Source organism: Hipposideros armiger, unplaced genomic scaffold (assembly GCF_001890085.2).
Source record: "Hipposideros armiger isolate ML-2016 unplaced genomic scaffold, ASM189008v1 scaffold_280, whole genome shotgun sequence".
In the NCBI taxonomy this organism is placed as follows: domain Eukaryota; kingdom Metazoa; phylum Chordata; class Mammalia; order Chiroptera; family Hipposideridae; genus Hipposideros; species Hipposideros armiger.
In genome coordinates, this window is record NW_017731630.1 from 1681712 (window position 1) to 1705737 (window position 24026).

The 24026-nt window shown below is 53.3% G+C and overlaps 1 protein-coding gene across 18 annotated transcripts in view; it reads left to right on the forward strand.

The window, feature by feature from the left end:
- Positions 1-23041, forward strand: part of PTK2 (protein tyrosine kinase 2) — a 188561-nt gene extending 165520 nt beyond the window's left edge. For 10 of the 18 annotated variants that reach the window (XM_019657844.1, XM_019657843.1, XM_019657827.1 and 7 more), the window contains 10 exons: positions 709-795; positions 3405-3542; positions 4147-4278; positions 11100-11159; positions 15978-16017; positions 16336-16445; positions 19486-19494; positions 20570-20725; positions 21461-21541; positions 21817-23041. In XM_019657844.1, the coding sequence (XP_019513389.1) occupies positions 709-795; positions 3405-3542; positions 4147-4278; positions 11100-11159; positions 15978-16017; positions 16336-16445; positions 19486-19494; positions 20570-20725; positions 21461-21541; positions 21817-22029 (1026 nt within the window). In that variant the 3' untranslated portion in view covers positions 22030-23041. The remainder of the gene's footprint in view (positions 1-708; positions 796-3404; positions 3543-4146; positions 4279-11099; positions 11160-15977; positions 16018-16335; positions 16446-19485; positions 19495-20569; positions 20726-21460; positions 21542-21816) is intronic. The other 8 variants (XM_019657828.1, XM_019657837.1, XM_019657841.1 and 5 more) reach the window with 5 other exon arrangements.
- Positions 23042-24026: the final 985 nt, after the last annotated feature.

A 24026-nucleotide genomic window follows, 5' to 3' on the forward strand; every position in this document is an offset into this window, starting at 1 on the left:
TGAATGTGTGCTCGCCGCACAGACGCCTCCCAGTTGCATTTCTCGATGCCCAGTCGTGTCGAGCATCTCCTCAGGCACGAGCTTGGTGGCCCCTGGCCCGTCGTCTCTGGGTCTACTCAAGTCCTTCGCCCACCGTGTAATTCGATAATGTCTCACTTATCTTTCTTTTTTGTTGTTGTTGCTGAGGCTTTTGGTGTCATATCTTAGAAATCTTTGCCTAACCCAAGGTCGCAAAGATTTGCTCCTGTTTCCTTCTAAGAGTTTTCTAGTGTTAGCTCTTAACATTTAGATCTGTGATCCACTTCGAGTCAAGTTCTGAGTATGTTGTGAGGAAGGGATCCAACTCTCTTTTTTTTTTCCTTCCTTTTAGCTGAGCCATCCTGCCACGTGTTGGCAGCTGAGCAGCAGCTCAGCTCGGGCCGGGCATCAAAACGCTGCTGCTCAGAGCTCACACTCTTGAGCGAGCTCTTAACCAACTGAGCCCCTCGGCCGGCCCCCAACTCTGTTTTTTCACATGTGGGAAGCCTGCCGGCCCAGCATCATTCGCTGAAAAGACTGCTTCCCCACTGAAGTATCTTAGCATCCTTTGTCATTCTTTCCTACTGAACTCTTGTAGAGAAATACCTTTTCTTGTTGTTTTCAATAAAACATATTTACCAAAATAATCAAAATACTCATTCGTGTGATGCTCTGTTGGTTTGTTCACAGCCCAGCAGACCTGGTTATCCCAGTCCAAGGTCCAGCGAAGGATTTTACCCCAGCCCACAGCACGTGGTACAGGCCAATCATTACCAGGTATGCCTGTCGTTTCAGACACAAGATGTGTTTTTTTGTTTGTTTGTTTTTTAAGATTTTATTGGGGAATTGGGGGCGGGGACTGGCCAAGTTGTTCTTCAGTCTTAGTTATGGAGGGCGCCAGTCGCCATCTGGCTTCCCATCAGCAGCTCGTGACCTCTAAGCTCAAGGTGCCAAGTTCAATCTTAGTTGTGGGTGGGCGTAGCCATCATCCCATGCGGGAGTCAAACCAGTAGCCTTGTTGTTAAGAGCACACGCCCTATCCACTGAGCCATCCGGGCGGCAGCTCAACTCAAGGTGCCGAGTTTAGTTTTAGTTGTGGGTGGGCATAGCCCACCATCGAACATGCAATCTTGTTACACCAGCTGAGCCATCCTGCCACCTGTTGGCAGCTCAGCTACAGCTCAGCTCGGGCACAGCATCACTGGCCCACGTGGGAATTGAACTGGCGGCTCTGTTGCTCAGAGCTCATGCTCTTAAGACAACTCTTAACCAACTGAGCCACTTGGCCAACCCAAGATGTGTTCTTTTATTCTTCGGCACTTTTGGGAGTGGGGGAGGCACGTTGTCTATGTCTGCGCTTTTTATTTGTGTATTGATGAGTATGATTTGGCAAGCAGAAAGCTAAGAATGTCGTCAGCCTAGTAACTGTCTAAGAGAGCGTGGTCCTGCCATCTTGTCCCAAGCAGAGGCCGTAACTAGTCACTCAGTCACGTGTCCCACAGTGGTCAGGTTCGTTCTCTTCTTCCTGATCTGAGAAGGTGCAGGGCAGACTCAGCAGGCTCCGCTCTGCAGAGGTTGTACTGAACTGGGCGGTTTTTCTGGACGGGAAGAATAAAATGTAAAGTTGCCTTAAAAATGCGATGAGATGCCATATAGACCGGTGCAGAAAGGCTGTTAAAGGCAGATATCTTGTACGAATTAGAAAACAGCATCCTTGACAGAAAAGGGCCAGAAGCAGTCAGTCATTGTTTTGTTCTTACTTTTGAGGGAAGGCATTCGCTTTCCTTGAGCTGCAGGAAGTCAGAGCTCAGCGGGCACCAAGCAGGAGCTGGGAACCAGAGTTGTTTAGAGAAAGCGTGACAGCGCCTGCTAATGAGACGGGCAGAAAGGGAACACGCTCAGAGCTGGCAGGCCTCAGGGTCCTGGCTGGAGCTGGGCACGCTGGCCTGGCACACTCACAACCTGGGGCTCTGGGGCGTGTTGTTCATGCTTGTCCCCTCTGGAGGAGAAGCCCAAGCAAAGGGACTTGTTGCGACTTTAAGTGCCTAGAACAGTGTGTAGATTTGAGTTCAGTGAATAAATTCATAGAACAGATGAATGCGTCACCTCCCACACCCCACGTTCCCCCGAGACCTCCTGGTGCCGTTTCCTGTTCCTTCTCAGCCCAATGCGCTGCTTCCTTCACGTGGGTGCTGTTATGTAGAAAACTGTCTGAGGTCATTTGAAAATCTCTTGGTTGTGAAAATTCCTAAAAGTTCTCTGGCAGTAATATGTCCATTCTGACCAAAAATAGTGGTGATGCAGCATTTTATGTTTAGTAGAATTTTTTATTATTAAATATTTTCATTCAAGTAAACTGTGAGAGCTATCTGTGTATCTTATTTGAAAGTTTATTGATTACATATTGTCAGTAGGGAATTTGGGTATAAATCAGAGCCTGGAGACCAAACAGACACACAAAAACCTTTGCTGAAGGGCGTGCTGCTCTGTGGAAATACTAATTTGGCTGTGCTTTATCATTAAAAATTAACTGACATCTTTGGCTGCCCCATCCGAGGCTGAGGAGTGATGGGAACCAGGACTGATTTCATTCTGTCTCTCTCTCACTTGACGGACAGAACTATTGTATAGAAAGAAACGCGTTTCCCTCGAGCCTTGGCCCTTCTCTCCAAGGCCGCGTGCATGTCTTCCTTCTGGCTGAGTCATCATAGTTCGAACAGGGAGACCGACTTCTTGCCTCACCAGCCCTGGTTCACTAGAGGACAGGCATTCGGGGGTCGGTTTGTTTGGTGATGGTGGTGGGTCTGGCAGGAAAGGGGTTCTCGAGTGCGTGGCGGCTGTCTTTGTGGCCTCCTGTTGCTTTTGCATAGAGGGTGGTCTGCTCTCAGCACTGCAGCAAGTGTAAGATACCAAAGTAGGTGATTTCTGATTTTCTGACCATAATGGATTACCTTTTCTGAAGGCCTAGTTGAGAATCCATTTCCTTGTCCTCACCAGCTTCTGGAGGCCACCTGCCTTCCTTGGTCAGGCCCCCTTCCTCCATCGTCACAGCCAGCAGTCGGGCGGCACGTCTGACCGTTCTCCAGTGCTCACACCTCCCGCTCTGCCCTCTGCTTCCCTCGTGCGCTTGTCAAGAGCCCTGTGATCACGTTGGGTTCCCTTGTATAACCCAGGATGGCCGCCCCATCTCAAGACTCCTCATTTATAATCCCGTCTGCAAAGCCCCTTTGCCTTGTGAGGTGCCGTGTTCACAAGTTCCAGGGGACGGGCCGTGGGCATCCTTGGGGGCCAGTGTCCTACTCGCACAGCCTCTGTAGCCGTGGTCACTCCTGTCACGCGGGAGCGTCCTGTGTCGGAGCGCGACCTGACTGCTCCCTCGCCCGCAGGTCTCTGGCTACCCGGTCTCACACGGACTGACAGCCATGGCCGGCAGTGTCTACCCCGGGCCGGCACCCCTTCTGGACCAAACAGACTCATGGAACCACAGACCACAGGAGATATCGATGTGGCAGCCCAGCGTGGAGGTAAATGGGGTGTTCTCGGGCCTCAGTCTGTTCACGGATGGAGCTTTGCCCAAAGTACCTTTCATTTCTGAATCCTAAGATTTCTTGATTTTGATGACCTAGTCCTAAGATCAAGATACTTCATGTGTTCACAATGCTTGCTGGCTCTGAATCCTTTTTTCTAAAGAAAGGAGAGATGCCCGTTCCTCTGAAAGGCAGGGCCCCAGGTTGCATAGAGTCAGCGTGTCCGTGAGGCCAGCGAGAAGCTGGAAGCCAGACAGTGCCCCTGTTAGCGCTCACTGTGCGCGTCTGGCGGATTGCAGCCACCCATCGCCTCCCTTCCAGGTTGTTCCCGCTGTTCACTGTAACTAACGTGGCATCCTTCGCATGTGGCTTGGACTATTTGCTTAGAATAGCCCCCTGCGAGTAGAGCTGAGTGCAGAGATTTTTAAACAAGCGTGGCACGTGTTAACTCACGGCTTCCAGAAAGTTCCCCCTCAGGCAGCATAAGAGACCTGTTTCCACCCATGCTATTTTGCTTAATTTTTGGGGAAGACAGACAGGAAAAAAGTAAGAGCATCATAACAGGCTCCTGAGAGCGGGGGTGCTGTCTCACCCCACTCAGGACTCGGCGGCGCGGGACCTGCGGGGGCTCGGGCAGGTGCTGCCCCCGCACCTGATGGAAGAGCGGCTGATCCGACAGCAGCAGGAGATGGAGGAGGATCAGCGCTGGCTGGAGAAAGAGGAGCGGTTTCTGGTAAGCGCGGCCAGCAGCTCTTCCGCCCCAGGCCCCGCAGATGGCAGAAGCTTGTCCCAAAGCGGGGAGCCGGCCGACACTGGCTCAGAGCTGGCAGCACTGGGGCCCTTGCTTTTCTGGGCTGACTTTCAGAACGCACTTCAGTGGCGGCACTGTGGGCTCAGGCGAGCAGTCCCGTGGGTTTTGTAGCGCCATGGTGTTCGCACAGAGGCAGCCCCCCTGAAGTGTCAGCCTGCACATGAAACGTGTGACCATCTCACTGCAGGGCGTGTCGCCGGGCGGCCAAAAACTGGCCCTCCTGGCGTTCCCCCCCCCGTCCTGGCCTGACAGACGAGACCTCCTACCCCTGCATCTGGCCTTGTGGGCGGACGTGTCTTTCTCGGCAACTTGTCAGCACCCCTGCAGAAGTCCCCTGAGGACAGAGAGGAAGTGGTGAGACAGAGCGACCTCTGTGTCAGTTAACACAGGGCCCTTTTTGGACTCATGGCCCCACTTCTGCGCCCTGAGCCTCAGAACCCACTGCCCCCACCCGCTCGGCCATTTCAGTCTTTCCGAAGCGGCCTGAAAAGAGCGACGGCTGAACAGCCTCCTGCTGCTTCCACAAAACCTGGAGCGGTGACCTGCCCCGTGTGGTCCAGAGCCCGGCCCTCGTGCTTGGGCTCAGCAGCCCTTCCCGGCGGCCAACCCTGCCAGGCTCGGTGCTGCGCGACTGGACACCAGCGAGGGTAGGAGCCAACCCTGGTTTGAAATCACTTAGTCGTACAGGCACAGAAACATTAAATCAATTAATGGTGTTAGGAGACGGTGGTTTCAGGCTGTACTCTGCAGTATGTGCCATGTGCCCCTGTTTCATTCTTTATATGTGCCTTTCATTTTTAACACTGTAGTTTAAAACTAAGCAGAGTGACCTGTGCTGTCAGGTTTGGCGAAGCACGTTTTCACCTGTTGGAGGGGCCAGTGCCCTCCGTGCAGACAGGGTTTGGGGCAGAGCCTGGCAGCCGTGCACACTGTGAGCTTGAAAATAGACCTCGTTCAGAGGGAGCGCGTTCTTCCTTTTTTTTAGGCCTGCAAACGTCACGCACACTTCTATCCTTGGGTTGAGTGCCAGACAGGACTAACGCACTTACTGAGCACACACCCTTGTCATGATTTAGCCAGATAATACATAGTGTTTACTAGATGCCGATCACCATCCTACATCACAGCCACCCTGCAAGGAGGAGATGGGCCCAAAGTCCTTTATCTGAAACCCTCGCGGTTCTGTGGGCTTTGGAATTCAGTATTTTCTTATTTCAGAAAGTTACTGTGATGGGCCACATGTGCCATATGTTATGTAATATTTCAGTAGCATCCCCGAGTTAAAAGCACAAATACTGCTACAGCAGAACACAGATACCCACAGCAACGGGTGTAAGAGAGACCCACGTCAGTTCAGGTCCGTCTCCGCCATGAAGTTCGTTTGCTTCAAATGTAAAACAACACTCTCACCCGTCTTCAGTGCATTTTAGATTTTGGAGACGAGGGTGAAGGAATGTGAACCAGGGCCTCTGTTCCCCCACATTTAGAGACGAGGAAGTCAGCCAGGGTCGCCCCACTAGTGTGCAGCAGGCCTTGCTCCGGGGCCTGAGGTCCTGACCTTGCTGCCACCTGCCTCTGGCACATGCCGGGTCATGTTGCGCCGCGGGGAGCGTGAACGCCTACTGCAGCCGCCGGCCTCCACCTGCGCACATTTACAGCAAGGTTCCCGAGCTACCCGTGTACTTTTGGAACAAACGTCTCACGCTGTCAGAGTTCTGAATCAGTTAACTGAGTTGAGGCATTCTTGAGATGATAAGGCAAGCTTCCAAAAGCGGTTCTTATTCCCTGTGCTGACCTGAGTGAATCTGTGTGGGCACCGTATCATTTCTAACAATGCAGCCACCTTACGTGTTTCAACTTCTGTCCGGACAGCCTGTCTTCCCACATCCACTCGTGTTTTAAAAAGTAAATGCTACAAATTCTCCGGACTAGAGTTTATGTATCTAAACACCGACACGCTGTGTGCAAATAGCATTTGAGCAAAGGGTTCGCTCCCCAGCGTGTGGAAGCGACCGCTGTCTGATGTCCTGACGGAGGCCAGCATGTGGTGAGCTGGGCCTCGGGGATCAGAGTCCAGATAACGTTGGAGCCGAGGCTTAAAGACACATTGGAATTTTCCAGGCAAACAGGCTCAGGAAGTACATTCCAGGCGGAGGGGACGGCGTGTGTGATGACATTGGGTCAGGAGCCTGTTCTCAGCGCTCCCCGCGCTAGATGCGCCTCGAGCCCCTGGTGGGGAAGCCGGTGCATTCAAGCACTAACTCAGCTCCGGGAGTTCACGTCCTCCCAACAGAAGGCTCAGGCTGTGTTTACACCGCTGGCTGGCCAGCTGTGGTTGGCGTTTTTTTCCTTTTTCTTTTAATCGAGATAATTTACGTATAATGGACTATAGATCAGTGAGTTTTTATAAATGCATACACCCGTGTAACCTATACCCAAACATAGACATTTCTGTCACTCCAAATGGCTTCCAAATTATGTTCAAAATCCACTTAGGAAGTTGCGAAGAACACCCCACAGAGGTTCTAACCAGTGTCGCACCTCAGGGGTGTGACATGGGCCGTGTGCTTGTCTCCTGAGCCCAGAGGAAGGACGTTCCCCAGAGCTAGCTCCTGACTTCCTTTCTTTCTCCCAGTGGCTTCGATGATTTTCCTTAAGTCCACGTCTGTCTTGGTTCCTCTGTGAAGCCACTACCCAGCCATTGAGAGCTTCCTGTCACTGATGTAGTGGCATCTCGTTTTTCATTGAACTTGTCCATTGTGTGTGCACATGCTGTTCAGTTTTAGAAATTTATTTTGTATTTTCCAATATTTATCACATGAAATCTTTTTGACCGATTTCGTTGGATTTTCCGAATGCACAGTTGTCGCATTTTATAAAGCATGTTCTGTCTTCATGTTCAGTGTTCGTTTTCTACTGCATGTTTCTCTCCTGAAGCATCTCTTACCAACTTTTGTAATAAATAGGTCCTTGCCCGCTTTTCTGCTTTTATTTTTAAAGATATTGTCTACAATAGTTTTCTCCGTTAAGTATAACATTGGCTCTACATTTTAAATAGTTCTTTAAGAAGCCTTTAAAAGGTTCAACGTGATGATTTGTGTGGAGTGTCCTGCGTGGGTTTATGCTGGCCCTGCATCCCAGAGATAAGTCCCTACTTGGTCGTGATTGATCATTCGTTTAAGGCTGTGATTTATTTTGTTTGTGGCGTTTCATTGGGATTCCATATTGATGTTCGTAAGTGAAAATGATTTGTTTATTGTCATTGTTGGGGGGACCAGTCGTAGCTTCTACAACAGGGGACCGAGGGCAAAGAGCAAGCGTTCTGCCTAGAGCGTTTTAAATTGGAATCACTGAGATTCTGTCCCTTCCAGGCTGTTTTTCTTGTGCAGCCACAGCGCTGTTTCTAAAACTCGCATCTGATTGTATGACTCTCTGACTTCAAATCTGCCAGTGGCTACCACAGGATGACCTGACCTGCTCAGGTCTTCCTGGCCTGTGAGCTGATCTCCCAGCCTCCTTCCTGGCCCCCCACTTCCTTCCTGTCCTCCTCAGTCCGACCCTGATTGTGACAGAGAGGACTGAGCACAGGAGGGGCGGCACCGCATATAGGCCATCGGGGAAGGCTGAGCAGCTGAAAGGATGGACCAGCCCCAGAAGACCGTTCCAGGGAGAGGGCACCAGGTGCAAGGGCCCAAGGCCAGCTGGGAAGGAGCCAGGGACATCTGAGGATAAGGGGGACAGGCCACACGGCGGGTGGCAGGGGCATGGGAGGTGGCAGGAAAACAGTGCAGGCTGCAGCTCGGCACGCCAAGGGACCCTTCCAACCCTGACTCTCCTTTTCAGTGCGGTGTTACCAGAAAGAGCCTCGACTCTGGAGTCAGCCAGGTGGGAATTCAAACCCTAGTGATGATGCCCCTACACCAGGTGTTTTGCCTCCTTATGCGTTCCTTCGTTACTCTGTGGAGTAATTATAATGTCCTCTGTGAAGCGCGGGCAGTACTTTTCTCAGAGTTGGGTCGAGGATTAAATGTGTGCTGTGTACAGTGGAGGCAGCAGGGAATACACCATTAATCTCTCAGGGGGCTTTTATCACTCTTCGTTGTCAGTTTGATCTCCATAGAGAGAGCTGCACCGATGAGAACCTGGGCTCCTGGATCATATACTTCATATGACACATGGTTCCCGTAGGCAGTCCTAGAATACCTTCAGGCCGCTTCTGACCAGAGACTAGTGTGCCAGGTCGAGTGACAGATGTTCCCCGCCCCCACAGGGGTCCTTCAGGGAACACTGAGTGTCCCTCACAGCCAAGCTTCCTTGTCCTGGACGAGTCTCTTATGCAGAAACCTTAATGCGCTCTTGCTGTCGGTAGAGCTCCCTGAGTGGATTATAGTTCGCAGGCGGCTAAGCGCCCCTGGTTGTCTGAGTGCCGTGTGTGTCCCTGAGACGCAGAGTCTGTGCCCGACATACTACCTTCTAGGCAGGCGCGTTCCAGGCAGGCTTCTCAGCCACCATGAGGCCCGGCCTTGGCGCTCACCTTTCATCCAGGTGGCCTGGGTCGGTGCTGTGAGGAAAAGCGTAGCGCGCCCACTCACAGAACACGATGGACTTGGCGTCCGACAGGCCTTTCCCAGGGAACGTTGAAATCCTGTCTTTGGAGAACTATAACCTTAGGGATTATTGTGCATAAAGGAATACAGATAAGTCATTTCCTATGATTTGCATGGAAATAAATGAGACAGTTCATGTAAACACGGGAAACCCAGCAGCTTACTCTATAGGCAAACAATAGACCTGAGTTACCTATGTAAAAAGGACATAAACACCTCCGGCACAGCACTCACGCAACATTTGTGGGCTGATAGAACCCGCCCGTGTTGCCTCAGACAGCGAATGCCACCTTTCTACGCATCAGGTTCCTCACCTGCGAATATCTTTCTGCCTTGCACTGGGGTTTAAGCGTTCCTTCAGCAAGAGTTTACTAAGCGCCTGAGCCAAGCATCGTGTAATCCTCTGCTAACCGTACAAGGCAAGACCTGGGTTTGGATGGGTGCAGTTCCCTGTCCAAAGGGGTGTGGACGGTCAATGCACAGGAAATTGTCCCCTCGCACCTGTCTGTCCTGCATTGCACCAGGTAATGGCCCCAGTGGGGAGGCACTGGGGGAGGCACTGTCTCCTGGGGCTTAGCCTCTCGTGAGAGAAGCCAGCGTTCTACCACTTAGGAAGGGGTGAGGGCAAGTCCCAGCAACATACGGCGTTTTGTTCATTGATTGGCTGAGAGTTTCAAGCCACAGCACAGTGGTGCCAGGGCACAACGAGAGAGAGAGACTCGTGCGTTTCTGACGAGTCAGATCAAGGCAGCGTAAGCAGTTGGCAACCTAGAACTTTCTAAATATTCAAACCCTGACTCAGTAATTCCATTCCTAGATATCTGTCCCTGGGAAATAGTCAGGGTTTATCAGATTTGTGCACAGAGGTGTTCATCCACAGCCTGTTTACACTGCTGAAATTTTTAAAAATGGCCCAAATGGTCAACAGACAGTACAGCTGTTTATTTTATTTGACACTTAATGTGGCAGTAACTTAGTACTGAGCCCGTATGAATTCATTTCATCCTGACAAGCCTGTGCCGGGGGTGCCATCACTGACCCATTTTAGAGATGAAGAAACTGGGGCCCAAGTCCTGACCCGAACTTAGGCAGCCTGGTGTCAGAGCTCAGGCTCCTTGCCTCCATTTTCTACTTGTGACGACGTTCATGCTGTGGAATATTGTGCAGCCTTTTAACATTTTTACCTATTTCCACTACGGAAGGCTATGACATTGTATGACATAGCTTCGTTTCTATAAACATGTATTTAAAAGGAGAGAGAGAGAGACAAAGCCCGTCTCTCCTGCCCCCGCCACACGCACACACACGCACACATGCACGCACACACCACACACGCACACACACACGTACACACACCAGTGCCTGTGCCTGTGGCCTGAGGGCCGGGCCCTTGTCAGGCCAGAAGGTGCAGACGATCCAGACATCATAACTCTGTCTAGGAAAGGAAGTAGCGACTGCACAGTTCCTGCCACACTCTGAGACATGGTGGCTGGAGAGGACCAGGACACGGACCCCAAGGAGGGTGTGTGGCCGTATGCGTGGGCAGTGTGGTCAGCATGGCTTGTCGGCGATCCACGAGACCCGCGTCTGGAGCGTGTGGGCTTGGGCGGGCTGCGGGCTGCCGCCAGGGACCAGTAGCCCCCCGTGTGTGTCCTGCTGTCAGTAAAGTTCGCATCCTCCTACTTCTGTAACACCCAGAGTTCCCTGTGTGATTTCCGTACTCCGGATGCATTGTGGGGAGGAGGACTTGAAAGCGGACCGTTGCTACTTTGGCAAGACGGCCAGGTGCCTCGCACCTTACACACCCTGGAAGCAGGCCGGGCCCGCGGCCCAGTGGCATTCGTCCTGGGGTGGTAGCTCTCTTGGCTAAGAAAAAACTCGCTTCGCTGCTGGGAAGAGAGGTGAGACGCAGGTTCCCAGTGTGGCAGCAGCCGTGTCATGGGCACGTGCGGACAGACAGACAGCGGCCACCGACTGGGGCTTGTCATCTCTGAGTGTTGAGAGCTTTCCTCAGACTGGGGACCTTTCAACTCTTCTTACTCAGAGGACAATTGTGTCATGAAAGGAAGGAAGTGAATACAGACTATGCCAATGGTCTTCAAACCAAGCATGAGACTGCTTTTCTCTCCACTGCAGAAACCTGACGTGCGGCTCTCTCGAGGCAGCGACAGGGAGGACGGAAGTCTCCAGGGCCTGGTAAGCAGCTGCCGAGTCTTCACCAGGACTTGGACCAGCGTTTTTCCGGCAGGTGCACTGGTGTTGTGCTAAGGAGCGCAGTCATGCGTCCTGTAAACAAAAGGGCCATTTTAGATGAGTAAACATGTCCACAGCCCACTTTCTTACTCAGAGACAGAAGTTTTCTGCCCATTCCCTGACATCTGCGTAGTGAGCCGAACTCGCTGGCCCTGAAGAAATGTGCGCGCACGTGAGCTGTTGATACTCACAAGTTGTCATTTGCTGAATTTTTATACTCTTACCGCATGGTTTCCACAGTCACAGAAAAGTCACTGAAGCAGGAATTTTTCTTCTGGGTGCTGTGAGGGGAAATACCTGATGTTCTCTTTAAAGAGCTAGTTTACAATTATTCCAAATATATTTAAAACCTGCTAGAATTGTTCCCTATTCTTTTAGGGAAGCTGTTAAAATTGTTGTGTTAGGAGTTCCATCAGCAGGTGTCTGGTTAAAATAAATGCAGATTTCTTCAAACACTTAAAGAAGTTCCGGTAAAATGTGGAAACCTGTGCCTGCCAGGAAGCAGACTTCCGACTAGAAACCACCCCTAGTTTCCTTCTGGACACACGTGCACTCATACCCGAGGCCGTCGCCATCAGGCTCCGATGCACAGGACACTCGGACCCCACCAGGAGCCCTTCTCTGTCTGAGCTGTAAAGCCAGCCGCCCCCGAGATCGGGACCCCGGAAGAGGAGCTGAGTCACCAGCGGGTGAAGGTCCTTTCCTGCCAGAGAGTGCCGGTGCCGTGGGCTCTACAGGCGGCGTTAGGCGGCCTTTGTTCCTGGGCACGAGGTCACCCCACACACGCCTTCTTCCCTCCATTGAAGAGATGAGCGTGTGACAAGCAGTCTGACCTAAACTGCTAAGAAGGAAGAGTGAGAATCAGCATGAAAACAAACCCTAGTCACGGGACCGTCTATTTAGATAGAACATTTCTAATAGGGAAATTTATTAAAAAAGGAAAACTCCGTATGTTCCAGTCTGTGGCGTACAGAAGACACCCAAGTAATACATGGAATGAATGGATTACACCTTGTAAAACAGACGGTGCTTGAAGGGTCCACCTGTGATCTCGTAGCATTTGCTGTACACCAGCTCTGGGCGACAGTAAGAGTGCTCAGCACTGATGGAGAAGGTGCTCAGTACTGCTGTGCTGAGTGCTTTGCTCATGGGACCTCGCTGAGTCCTCAGCACTGCAGTCAAGGCAGGCACCATCGGGATTCATGCTCCACAAATGAGTCAGCTGAGGCTCGTAGAAGAGAACTTGCCCAAAGCCTCCATTGCAGAGCCAGCCACGCACGTGACCGCAGACGGCCAGCCCGGCTCAGCAGGCTTCCTCCCGGGGGTGGATGCACACTGTGACCATGTCTGCTTTTTTCTCTTCTGTCCTTGGCTGAAGATGACTATTTGGGTTGGTCCACTTCTGAAGCTCTCCAACTTAACGTTTTTTTTTGTTTGTTTGTTTTTTGAGTTTCCAACCTTTAACTTCTGTTTCTCTATTTCTTTATCCATTCGATTGTATTGCTAGGCTCTTTCACATTTCCAAGCAAATCCTGCTCCAGCGCCATGGGATCTAGTTCGGGATCACAAACTGGGAAGGAAAGGGTCCCAATTTGTGTTACACAATAGCACAACTCTTACTCTTGAGCTGCTTAGTACAGATACATGTGTGGCCAAAGTCATTCACAAACTTAGATGCTGAAAAAACTCATGAAACTTTCAGGTGTGGGCCTGAAATGTGCCTGGATGCAAATGTGGCTCAGGCCCCCTCTGCCCCATCACGCAGCCTCTTAGGACAGGGATGGGATGGAACTGGCATTCCTAGTACTGACGCTGCAGAAAAACTCGAGGACTTTCAACTTGGTGGTTTCAGCGTGGGCCCTGGGACCCCACAGGAACTCGTAACGAGCAGGGTCACTATCGGTCACCTGCCGGTACTCAAGGTACTGTTCCTCCACCCAAACCTTGGTGAGGAGCTCCCTGGGCTCCCCAAAGATGAAATGCTCCATCCCATCACGCACCCCTATATTATTCAGTGCTTCCTAGACTTTGTGCTCAGGGGCACGTTCTCCATGAGGACCACACAGGAGCATGCCCAGGAGGCCGCTGTCACTGCTCACCACCTCATCGCAGGTGAGGCCCAGGTGGTGCCCAGGACATAGGCGTGGTTGATGGCATCCACCTCCTTCACATCAACGCCAAAGACCGGCTGCAGGCACTCAGCAGCGCGGCCGGAGATCTCAGGGAAGTGGTCCTGGTGCTCTCTGATGACGCTGCTCAGCATGTCCGCCTTTGTGGTCGGCTCCTTGGCACGGTACTTCAGGAGCAGGAACCCCACCAGGTCGCTCATCTTGAAACGGAGAGAATCTTGGAGTGAGGACTGAGCACCGGGGTCCTCACGGCTGCTTGGCCCCTCCTCATCTCGGCTTCTGATTGGCTCCATGGAACGGCTTCCATGGCAGAAGGGGAGGGGCAGACACCCTGAGGGCTCTGAGGAGGACTTGGTGCCACCTCAGCAGCCACCTCCTCTGGGTTGTCGGGGAACAGGACAGACTGAGAGGAAGATGAGGAGGAGGAAATGGCCTCCTCCTCCTCCTCAGCCCCGAACAGCTGCTCCTCCAACAGGTCCTGGTTCTCTCTTGGGTCCTCCTGGTCTTCCCCTCGCTTGCAGAGTTCACTCCTCTGATTGAGAGACATGATGACTCCTTGGCAGGACCTGGTTCTCTTCTCTCGGTTGAGCAGATGTGCTTGCTCAGATGACCTGACGTCGTCCTTTCAGACCAAGGTCCGCACGTCCCTTGAGTCTCTGCCAGACGGGATTCCCTCCCTCTCCAGGCCTGAAGCCGGCATCGCAGATGCGGTCCTAACCACTCTCACCCGACTTCACGAGTTTGAGCTGTGCCACGGTCTCAGGGCAAGCCCTCTGTCTGGGAGGAGTGTAGATTATGACCAGATCTGAGCCAGTTATAAACACAAACGAGTGTCTAGCGCGAAGTGAGCCCATCTGTTTGCATAAAAAGTAAAAACTTTGGATTTTCAAAATAGTGCACAGGTTGACAGCATGTTCACTTTGTGGCACCAGCCTCACGTGGGTGCACGTTATTAGCTTCAGTTTATGGAAAAGCCGAAGCCCCACACAGCTGAGCAAGCCCGAGGGCCAGGAGCCGGGCCAGCAGCGCGAGAGCACGGCCTGAGCACGCACCCCTGAAGGCAGGGCCTCTGTGCCTGCCCCTCCAGCCCCTCCAGACCACACCTGTATGACTGTCTCTCACGTGCAGGATACGCACCTTTGTTGAATTAACCTAGAATGTTCTGAGAATAGAATTTTCTAGTTCTTTGAACTTTCATGGTACCTGAGTATCAACCAGAATACTCTCTGGTGTGATTTAAGCTTCTTAAATGTGCGTGTTCTCCTGCCTGGGTCAGTCAGCGCCGCAAACAGGCTATATCTATCTTTAAAGTTGGGGCCACGTTTCCCAGTGTGCTCGGCACATGCCCATTCCTCCAGTGACACTGGCCGTCTTGGTTCCTCAGACACTCGGTCCGCCCCCCCGGGGGCTGCTGTCCTCCTGGGTTTCTTCACAGCTTCCCCCACCTCAGTCTGCGCAGACGTCACGCTCTCCCAAGGCCCGACCTTCCTACTCATCACCGCACTGTCCTGGCCTCGCTGCCCCGTTCCCGGGTCCCTTCTTACCAGGCGCATCCCCCACAACAGTTTGCGCGGCGTGCTGTCCTGCGTGTCAGCTCTCCCTCCACTGCTGTCAGCTCCAACAGGGCGGGCGGGCCCTGTCCTGTGCCTGGAACGGGCAGGTGTCCACCAGGTCATGACAGGCAGGCTGTAAAGGCTCCACAGAACACGTTGGTAAGGAATCCTCGGCCTTCACGCGCCCCTGCTCGGAGGGCTTTGCAAGTCCCCACAATCAGGATGTTCAGTGGCGTGTCACAAGCGACGGCGAGGCCAGGAGGGCAGCCTGATGGCCGGTGCCGTTCCACAGTCCTCGTGTTTTAAAGGCGTGGGTCTCCAGAAAAGACGGCGCCTCAAGTATACGTGCCATTTACTATTTTACAATAAGCAGGGACATTCTCACCAATAGAATGCAGTCCTGCAGAGCGTCTCTGTGCACAGCTGGCCTCAGCCCGCTGTTCTAAGCGCTGCTGCAGCATGACGGCCTGAACTTGGCCAGATTGTAAGCGGAGCTGCGTTTCTGTCCTGCCCCAGCAGTGGAGACTCGGGGCTCATGGTCTGGGTGCCGGGGCAGGCCTGCGGCTGGGTCCGGGCCTGTTGGAGGGTGACGCCAGCTCCCGGAGCGTAGAGCTCCAGTTGACAATGACGGGCATGTGCAATGTCTAGACACCCCAGCGCTGTGAAATCTCTTCATTGTCACTGTCCCCGCTTGGACCCCTTCGTGTAATGAGAATGGTTGGGAGGGTGGGAGGGCGGCAGTTTCCTGAGCAAAGGCCCGCGCACTGGGAAGGCCTGGAGACCACACCCCGGGAGGTGAACTGGAGACACCCATGGGTGTAATTTTACAAAGAAAAATTTAGATCGGTTGTGACTGCCAGCCCGTGTCCCCATGGTGCCTCATGCGTGCTCTGGCACAGCCCCTTACATCACATGCTGGTGGCACTTGTGGCTTATTTGCTTAACCCCCACCTACCCTTCATCTTGTTGGCCTTTGACCCCAGCGTTTAGCACAGATGTCCACAGGAAACGGGGGTGGGGGCGCGCCGTCACCCTGTCGTCCGTGCTGGCGCGCTGACCCACCTTGTCTTCTCCCACAGACTGGAAACCAGCACATCTATCAGCCTGTGGGGAAACCCGGTAAGTGAAGAAAGGAATGGCGGGTCACAGGTGCGTGTGACTTGGAGGCAGCAGCTTTCGAATGTATCACTTTCTGAGCTTTGAAATACCGGGATTTTTTAACACGTTCCCTCTACAAGCCGTGGCAAGTGCCATGATTTCCGAATTCAGCCCATGCTGAGAATCCTGGGAATTGAGCCTGTTGTGTCACGCCGGGCGTGCCTCCGGGCTGCCCTCTCCAGACGGGGTCTGCCATGGTGGCAGGCCCCCGAGCTTGTTGGGGAGCTATCCGCATGCTCCTTGTGAAGCTGTGGTCCTGTGTGGTGTGTTCCCTTTCAGCAGACCCTGCAGCTCCGCCAAAGAAGCCGCCACGCCCTGGAGCCCCCGGCCACCTGGGCAGCCTGGCCGGCCTCAGCAGCCCCGGGGACAGCTACAACGAGGGTGTCAAGGTGGGAGTCCTGCTCTCGGTTGGTGACCCTGTGACATGGAGTGGTCAGCGCCTGAAGACGGGCCGCAGGGTGGGGTTGCAAGGGGCCCCAGTCTGGTCTGGTTGCGAACCCCATAAGGGCCAGGAACAAGTTTATGGGAAAACTTTCTTCCCTTTGTCCTCTCACATGATAGATTCTAGGGCCTCCGTCAGATCCTAACTTTCTAAATACACATTCTTTTCGGGAAGAATGTTGCTTTGGAATAAGGGGCTGGGTGGCTTCTAGTTGCAAAAATTCATTAGAGCAGGATGCCAGGGTAAGCGAGACCTCCAGAGGCTCGCTGTCTCCAAGTTTGTCCGTGTGGCGTGGTGGGAAACAGCGTTTTTTCCACGAGGGTCAGAACTGCCTTTGTAAATGCAGCACGAGCTGCGAGGCCGGCCCTCGGTGTGGGGAGCATGGGGCTCGGGACGCCCTCCCCCAGGGGTACTGTCCGGGCCATCGGGTTCTGGACCCTCCTGTCCCCAGCAAGCCCACAAGGCGCTGGGCTCTCCAGAGCCCCTGGGAAGCGGCTGCCCTCTGCTGAGCCCACTTAGGGGCAGCACCCCGCCACGCCCACTACACAGCCGTCACTCTCACATTTACTGCGCTTCTCAGCTCTGAGACACCTTGTTTCACGCTTTAATATCTCTGAAGTCTGGATGCTGTGTTGGTTTAATTGGCAGCATTTTTTTCTTAGTGATGCAAGAAAAGGTGCGTCTTGTACTGGAAGGACTTAGAGTGTGATAACGGTGGCATCAGTTAAGGCAACCTCAGGTTCACTGATAGCCACCATGTATTCAGTGCCTTCCCAGTGCCAAGTGCTGTGACAGCCTGTCCCCGCAGCATTGGTGGCATCATTCTTGCCCCACACCCCACACAAGACGGCCAAGGTTTGCAGAGGTTAAGGAGTCTGTCAGAGCCTCTGCCTCCCCGTAGCTGAGCCAGTGTTCAGCTGTAACCCGGCTGTCCAGACGTGTGCTCCCACTCCCTGGTCCCCTCCGGAGCTGACAGCCTGGTCCCTTGCCATCTCGGGGTCAGAGAAGCAGTGCTGGGCAAGAGTGGTGTCTCCAGCCAACAGCCCAGAGGGCGGCGACCAGCCTGCCCGCTGCGGGGTGTAGCACGGTCCCCCTGGGCACAGGTGCCCCTGCCGAGGGCCGGCACCCACTGTGTGCTGGCGGGGCGTCACAAGTGAGTGCCCAGCGGCCTGGCCTCGGGGGGTCCCCCAGCTCCCCGGGCCTGCGGTCCCAAGGATGCCCCCAGAGACTGGCTAATCTCTGGGGAGGAGCAAAGGAGGACACAGCCTTTCCTGCTGTGGCTTCTTGACATAAATTAAAGAGGGTAATTAGGTTGATGCACTTCCTCCATTCTCATAAGCCAAAAGAGTACACTTTCAAAATGGCTGTATTGCAATGAAAAACCAACTTCAGAAGTAGATCAGACACCAGCTTAGAGTTCTGACATATGTTCATGTTTCACAGTGGGAATAACATGAATAAATGTAACTGGGAAGCACCCTTAGTAAAAGGTACTAAGCAAGTAGACACTTTGGTGGAAATTGTATGCTTACTTAAATATATTAAGTGAGGATTTTTTAATAATTAGTAAGTAAGAAGTATGTATCTCTAGTCATTATTCATCTGTTTGCTAGAGGTTAACAAGTCAGCCTAAAATAAAACAAAACGTTTAATACAGAAATGCTTACCTTTAACTGGGTATAAGGCAAGTAGTGCATCCAGATGACCTTTAGCCAGAAACCAGTCTCAGGTTTTCCTGGGCAGCTTTCAGTTCCGAATCCTCTGAGCCTTTACGCCCCCAGCTGAGCGGTTGGGCCTGCTGAGTCTGGACAGCAGTGTCTGCCCGGGGTCACCAGGTTGCGAAGCCCCAGCACACAGGCCCATACATGTCTCTCCAAAACAAGCTTGCACTTTGGGAGTGTCACTGTGAGTGATAGGACTGTGACTAGAGTAGGGCAGAGGGGAGACCCAAAGCAAAGAGCAGACGCTTTACGCAGGTTAGAGGAAACCGCCCGGCTCCTGCGGTCTAGAGCTGCCGTGGTCCTGGCTGCTGGGGCTCTGCCTGCGGCTGGCTCCCCCTCACGGGGCCCCACGCCTGGCATGTTGGTCCCGTGCAGAGGGTGCCTCCTGCTACATTACACAGCCACACCGGGACCCTCAGTGCAGACGGTGAGATCTGGGGACATGGTCTCCTGGACACGCTGCAGACAGACGGCCCGCCTCTTTCTAGCGCTCACGAGTGGTGGGCCTCCGCATCTACGATTCTGCTGAACCTACAGACCACAAAGTGTACACTTTGTTCCGACAACTCTTAAGGAAAGGACAGGGTAGCCGCATTTCCCCCAATGGGCTCTGCCTTCTAAGCTACGGTGGGATAGCCTTAGTTTAAGCTGTAGAGAAAAAAAACATTAAATAAAAATTCTAAGTTTAAAGTAAAGGAACCTAACCATAAGAATTGGTTCAAAAGAAGGGTTTTTCTGTTTTAGTTTTGTTTTTAAAATAAGCTCCTAATGTCTCTAAACGTAGTCCAAGGCAGGACTTGATTGTGGTAGTATGGCTAGGTGACGGGGCCCGTTCCAAGGCCGCCAGGGGCCAGGGCATAGGGACCCAGGGTTGTCCAGCCTCAGGCAGCCACAGGTCCGATGGCAGCTGTCCGTCGTTACAGCATATCTCCTCCTCCTCCCTTTAGAAGACCCCTCATTCTCTGATGCTTGCACGGCTGCCAGGTGGTCACTGTCAGGCTTTGCATGTTGTTTTCCTCACTTATTTCATGGAAGCAGGCGGTGCATGGCAGACCTTGGTGTGGAACGTGCCAGCACCCCGAACCCGTGGCCCGGCAGCTCTGCTTCCATAACCAGTGCTGAGGGCTGGGGGGACAGGCACGCGCTCCTCTGAGTTCTATCGTGTGTGGATGGGGGTTTGTCTGCTGCCTTCATTAATATTGTTTTTCTTTTTTCCCTTTCTCTGATAACTTCTTTAACTTTTCCTCACCTTCTGTGCGACCATAGCCGTGGAGGGTAAGCACCTCGTGTCTGTGTGTCTGTCCAGCTCTGTATCACACCCAGCACTGTGCATGTGGTTGGACCAGAAACCTGGGGCCTGGGAGGGCGCTTCTGCTTGGTTCCGCACCAAAAACAGTGATGCTAGTTGCCAGAGAGACAGACGGACTGTCTTTGCAGTGATCGAACTGTCCATGTTCCTTTCTGTCTCTTGCCCAGACCTGGACCACCCAGGCTCCGGTCTCCTTGGGCAGAGGCGGCCTGAAGGCTCAGAAACGGGCACCTCGCACTGCAAACTGGGCCCTGGCCGCAGGTTCCCGAGCGAGCGCAGAGCGCTCTGTGCTGTAACGTAGTGTTCTGAAAATGCACACAGGCTGCCCTTCGGAGCGGTGTAGCCACTGCAGATACCATTGGCGCTTTCCCAGAGGCCCTTGTGTAGCTCGGTGCCCAGGTTATCCTAGATGACATCTGTGGCTGTCCCTTGTTCCCGGGCCCTTTTCACATGTTCCTTCCTATGAGGGACCTATGAGGGACCACTCCATCAGGAAGTGCAGCGCCGGGCTCCAGTGGCACCGTCGCAGACAGACGGTGTTCGCTTAAAGAAGCCTCGTTTGTCAGCTCTTTACAATCGTAAACGGAACGAGGTGGCTGAGCTTACGTACGGCTTTCACCGCACAGTTCAAAGCAAGAGGGAGTTCTTAGCCGTCACGTAAAACAGCTGACCCCTTAGCCAGCTTTCTCTCAAATCCTCAGCAAGATGGAAGAGTATTCGATTCTTTCTCTTTTGGTGAATGATTCCGGGGGGACGTCAAATCACTTCTCTGAAATAATTGGGGGCTTTTAGTATAATGTGTATGATTCCATCTCATTTCCTTTAACTGAGCTCAAAGTTAGAAAAAAATGGTTGCCTCATTTATTTGTCATTCGGATGAATTAGTTCACTGTCATCCTGAAGTGAACTGTACCCCTCGCAGACAAGAAATCAGTTCTGCGATCTGCTTTGATCTCTTTTAAAGACCCTTTCTGACCTCGTGGCAGCGGCACGCCGCCCCCTGCTGGACAGCAGGAAGGTAACGGGCTTCTGTGTTGACAGCTTCAGCCCCAGGACATCAGCCCCCTTCCCACGGCCAACCTGGACCGCTCCAACGACCGGGTGTACGAGAACGTGACGGGCCTGGTGAAAGCGGTCATCGAAATGTCCAGTAAGATCCAGCCAGCCCCGCCAGAGGAGTACGTCCCTATGGTGAAGGTAAAGGGCACGCGCGTCGCATGCCAGCCAGCAGGCAGCATCCCCGCTGCACAGGGACGCGGCGTGCCCTCGGTCAGGCCTGGCGCTTCAGCCGGTCCATGTGAAGGCACCACAGGGGCCGTGTCGAGTCAGAACCGCGGCCACACCGATTGCTGTTCTTGGCCTTGACCTTGGGTGGGAATGTCTTGGAGCAACACAGATTGAATGCTCACTGTTCACACAGCGAGCCGTCAGTTTACCAACGTGCACGTTGGCCCTGGGTGAGCGTGTGCTGTGCGGCGGGAGTGCCCCCTGTGCCGCCCTGGCGAGGCTGAGGCTGCAGCTGGGGGAGAGCAGGCATTGAGAAGAGGTGCCGGCGGCCGAGGGCCGTGTCCGCCTTCCCCTGCGTGGGCAGGTGCACATTTCCGAACGCTGAGGGTGGTGCAGCCTGGGGGCAAGCACCGGGGAGAAGGCAGAGAAATGGGGCTTCAGTCCCGCTGCCCCCCACACACATCCTTTCCTTGCAGGAGTGTCCGTCCCTCTCCCTGTCCCCAGGGTAGTAGAGTGATGAGTATTAGAGATCTGAATCTCTGCGGGGGTGGGGTGGGGGATAGGGGGCGGGAAGATCAGGCTCAGCACTGAGGAAAAGAATCTAAAATTTCCTAAAAGTGGTAGAAAGGAAATAAAAACTCTCCCGGCTGAGAGCAGCCCGTCAGTGTCGGTCTGCGTGCTTTGACCCGTGCTCTCATCTGTCAGGAAGTCGGCTTGGCCCTGCGGACACTGCTGGCCACTGTGGATGACACCATCCCCGTCCTGCCAGCTAGCACTCACCGAGAGGTAGGCCCGCCTCGCGGCCCTGCTCGGACCATGTGTGTATGTCGGGGGGCGGGGGCCACCGGGCGCAGGTGGGGTCCATCCTGCACAGTGGAAACAGGCGAGGGTTGTGGTGCTGAGGGCGGCGCCTCGGTGTGCAGCCACTTTACAGCCTGCTGCCTTGGAGGGAGGCTGTTTAAGGGCAGAAAAGAAAGGGTTTTCTCGGGGGGGGGGCACCTAAGAGAGGTGCCCGAAGCCCCCCGAGAAGTTCCCTGAAAGCGGCTCTGCTGTCCTTTCAGATCGAGATGGCGCAGAAGCTGCTGAACTCCGACCTGGGGGAGCTCATCAGCAAGATGAAGCTGGCCCAGCAGTACGTCATGACCAGCCTCCAGCACGAGTACAAGAAGCAGATGCTGACGGCCGCGCACGCCCTGGCCGTGGACGCCAAGAACTTACTGGACGTCATCGACCAGGCCCGGCTGAAAATGCTCGGGCAGGCGCGGCCACACTGAGCCGCCCCGGCGCCCGCCCACCAGCAGCGAGCAGCTCGCCCGCCCTCGGTCGCCAGCACTCACAGCGCCGGCTCTTTTGGCTGACAGCTGGTTGAAAATCTCTCATAGGAGTTTAACCACATTTTGATTTGGATTCATTTTTTGTTTTAATTTTTTAATCATGGTGTCCAGAAAAGTTCAGGATCCAAAATGTGGCATTTTTCTGAATGAAAATTGTACATGAGAAGCCTTTAAGAATCATGAAGAAGAGACGACGTCTGCGTTCCTACGTTTTCATAGAAGTGGCCGAGGCGGTGACATGTTGCTTCCTGAACTCGCCGAGCGGCAGGTTGGAAGAGCGGAGGCTGAGGGAAGAATTCCGGGAAACCCAGGGGCTGAGCACTCGCTCGCCTCCCACCGGATGTTACCCAGACTGGGAGTTTCGTTGTTGTTAGAAGTCTCTTCAGTTGCAATATGCTAATACCACTTTACAAAGAAAGAAAATAAAAGCTGTATTTTGAAGACCCGAGTCATTTCAGAGAAAGAACTACTAGCCTTTCATCTTCCCTGCCTTCACCTTTCATGTGACATGCGAGCGTCTGGTTGGGAACTGGCCGCAGAACACTGAGAACGTGGGTCCCCTCCCACCAGGAAAAAGTGCCAGTTTTTTGTAGCGACATTATTTGGAAGCAGAAATGCTTTGTCCCAGAGCACCTCCAGACTGCTTTGAGAAGAGGTCCTGGAACCATCCCCGTTTTCCATTTTTATATAATTTATAAAGAAAGATTAAAGCCATGTTGACTATTTACAGCCACTGGAGTTAACTAACCCTTCATTGTGTCCGCCTTCCCAGGGGAGAATTAAGCAAACAGCTTTGGTTTTCTTTTGATGTCCAGTCACACCATCCATTCTGTTAAATAATTTTGAGAACTATACCCTCTCTTTAGTTTGTTGGGGGATATAAATTATTCTCAGGAAGAATATAATGAACTGTACAGTTACTTTGACCTATTAAAAAGGTGTTACCAGTAACGGCCTCAGTGTAATATCCTTTCTGTGGGTTCTTTTCCTTCAAATGATTTAAAATTTTTTCAGGTGACTTGTCAGAGAAAATACTCTACAGGAAAGCTCTCAGTAATTATCAGCGTCTTTCTTTCTTTGCCTTCTAGACCAGTCAAGGATGTTATCACCACAGACGGACGGCCCAGTGTAAGTCACCCTTTCCCTTCCGTCTTCCTTACTAAACACAGAAATAAAAACAGGAGCAGTGTCATCTAGGAAGGAGCTGCCTTCGCAGCCCTGATGCTGCCGTGCCATTCCAGCCTCAGGGAAGCCACTCTTCCAAAGCTCGTGCGTGGAGGGACCTGTCAGCAGCAGCCCTCCCGGATGCAGCCTGATCCTGCTGGGTCGGAGCCGTCGTGCTGGGGCATGTGGCGCTGGGGACTCAGAAGGAGCAGGCCGGGAGCAGAGCTCTGGGCACAGGATTGGAGGAAATGTCCCCCAGATGAACACGGCGCCTTTCTCCTGCGGTTGTGGCATCCGCTTCATCACATGCCAGTGATGTGACCATCTTTTCACATGCCTCTTAGCCCTCTGACAAGGGGCACGGGGGTGGCATCCTCTTGAGTGTCCCTTATTCTCTGGCATTCTTCGGTCACGGCTTCCTCATCTGTACGCAGGTGATTGTGAGGATAAGAACAAGCCTGGTATGGGGTGCATAATGTACCTGGGTACCAGGGCTCGGCGGGCGGGTTGTCCCGTGCTCTGTAGGGTGTTTAGCGACGGCCCTGGTCTCCACCCGTGGGAAGCCAGGTGCACTGCTCCCCGGCTGTGACAACCAAAACTGTCCCCACCGTTGCCCAGTGTCTCTGAGGCAGGGGGACTGAATCGCCCTAGTGAGAACCAGCGCCTGAGAGTGACAGGCTACCTGAGATCCATCCCTTTTCTTCCTGACCTGACTTTCCCTCTAGCACAGAGTTACAGGTAAGTCTCACACAGCCCGTAAGTCAAAGAAGAAG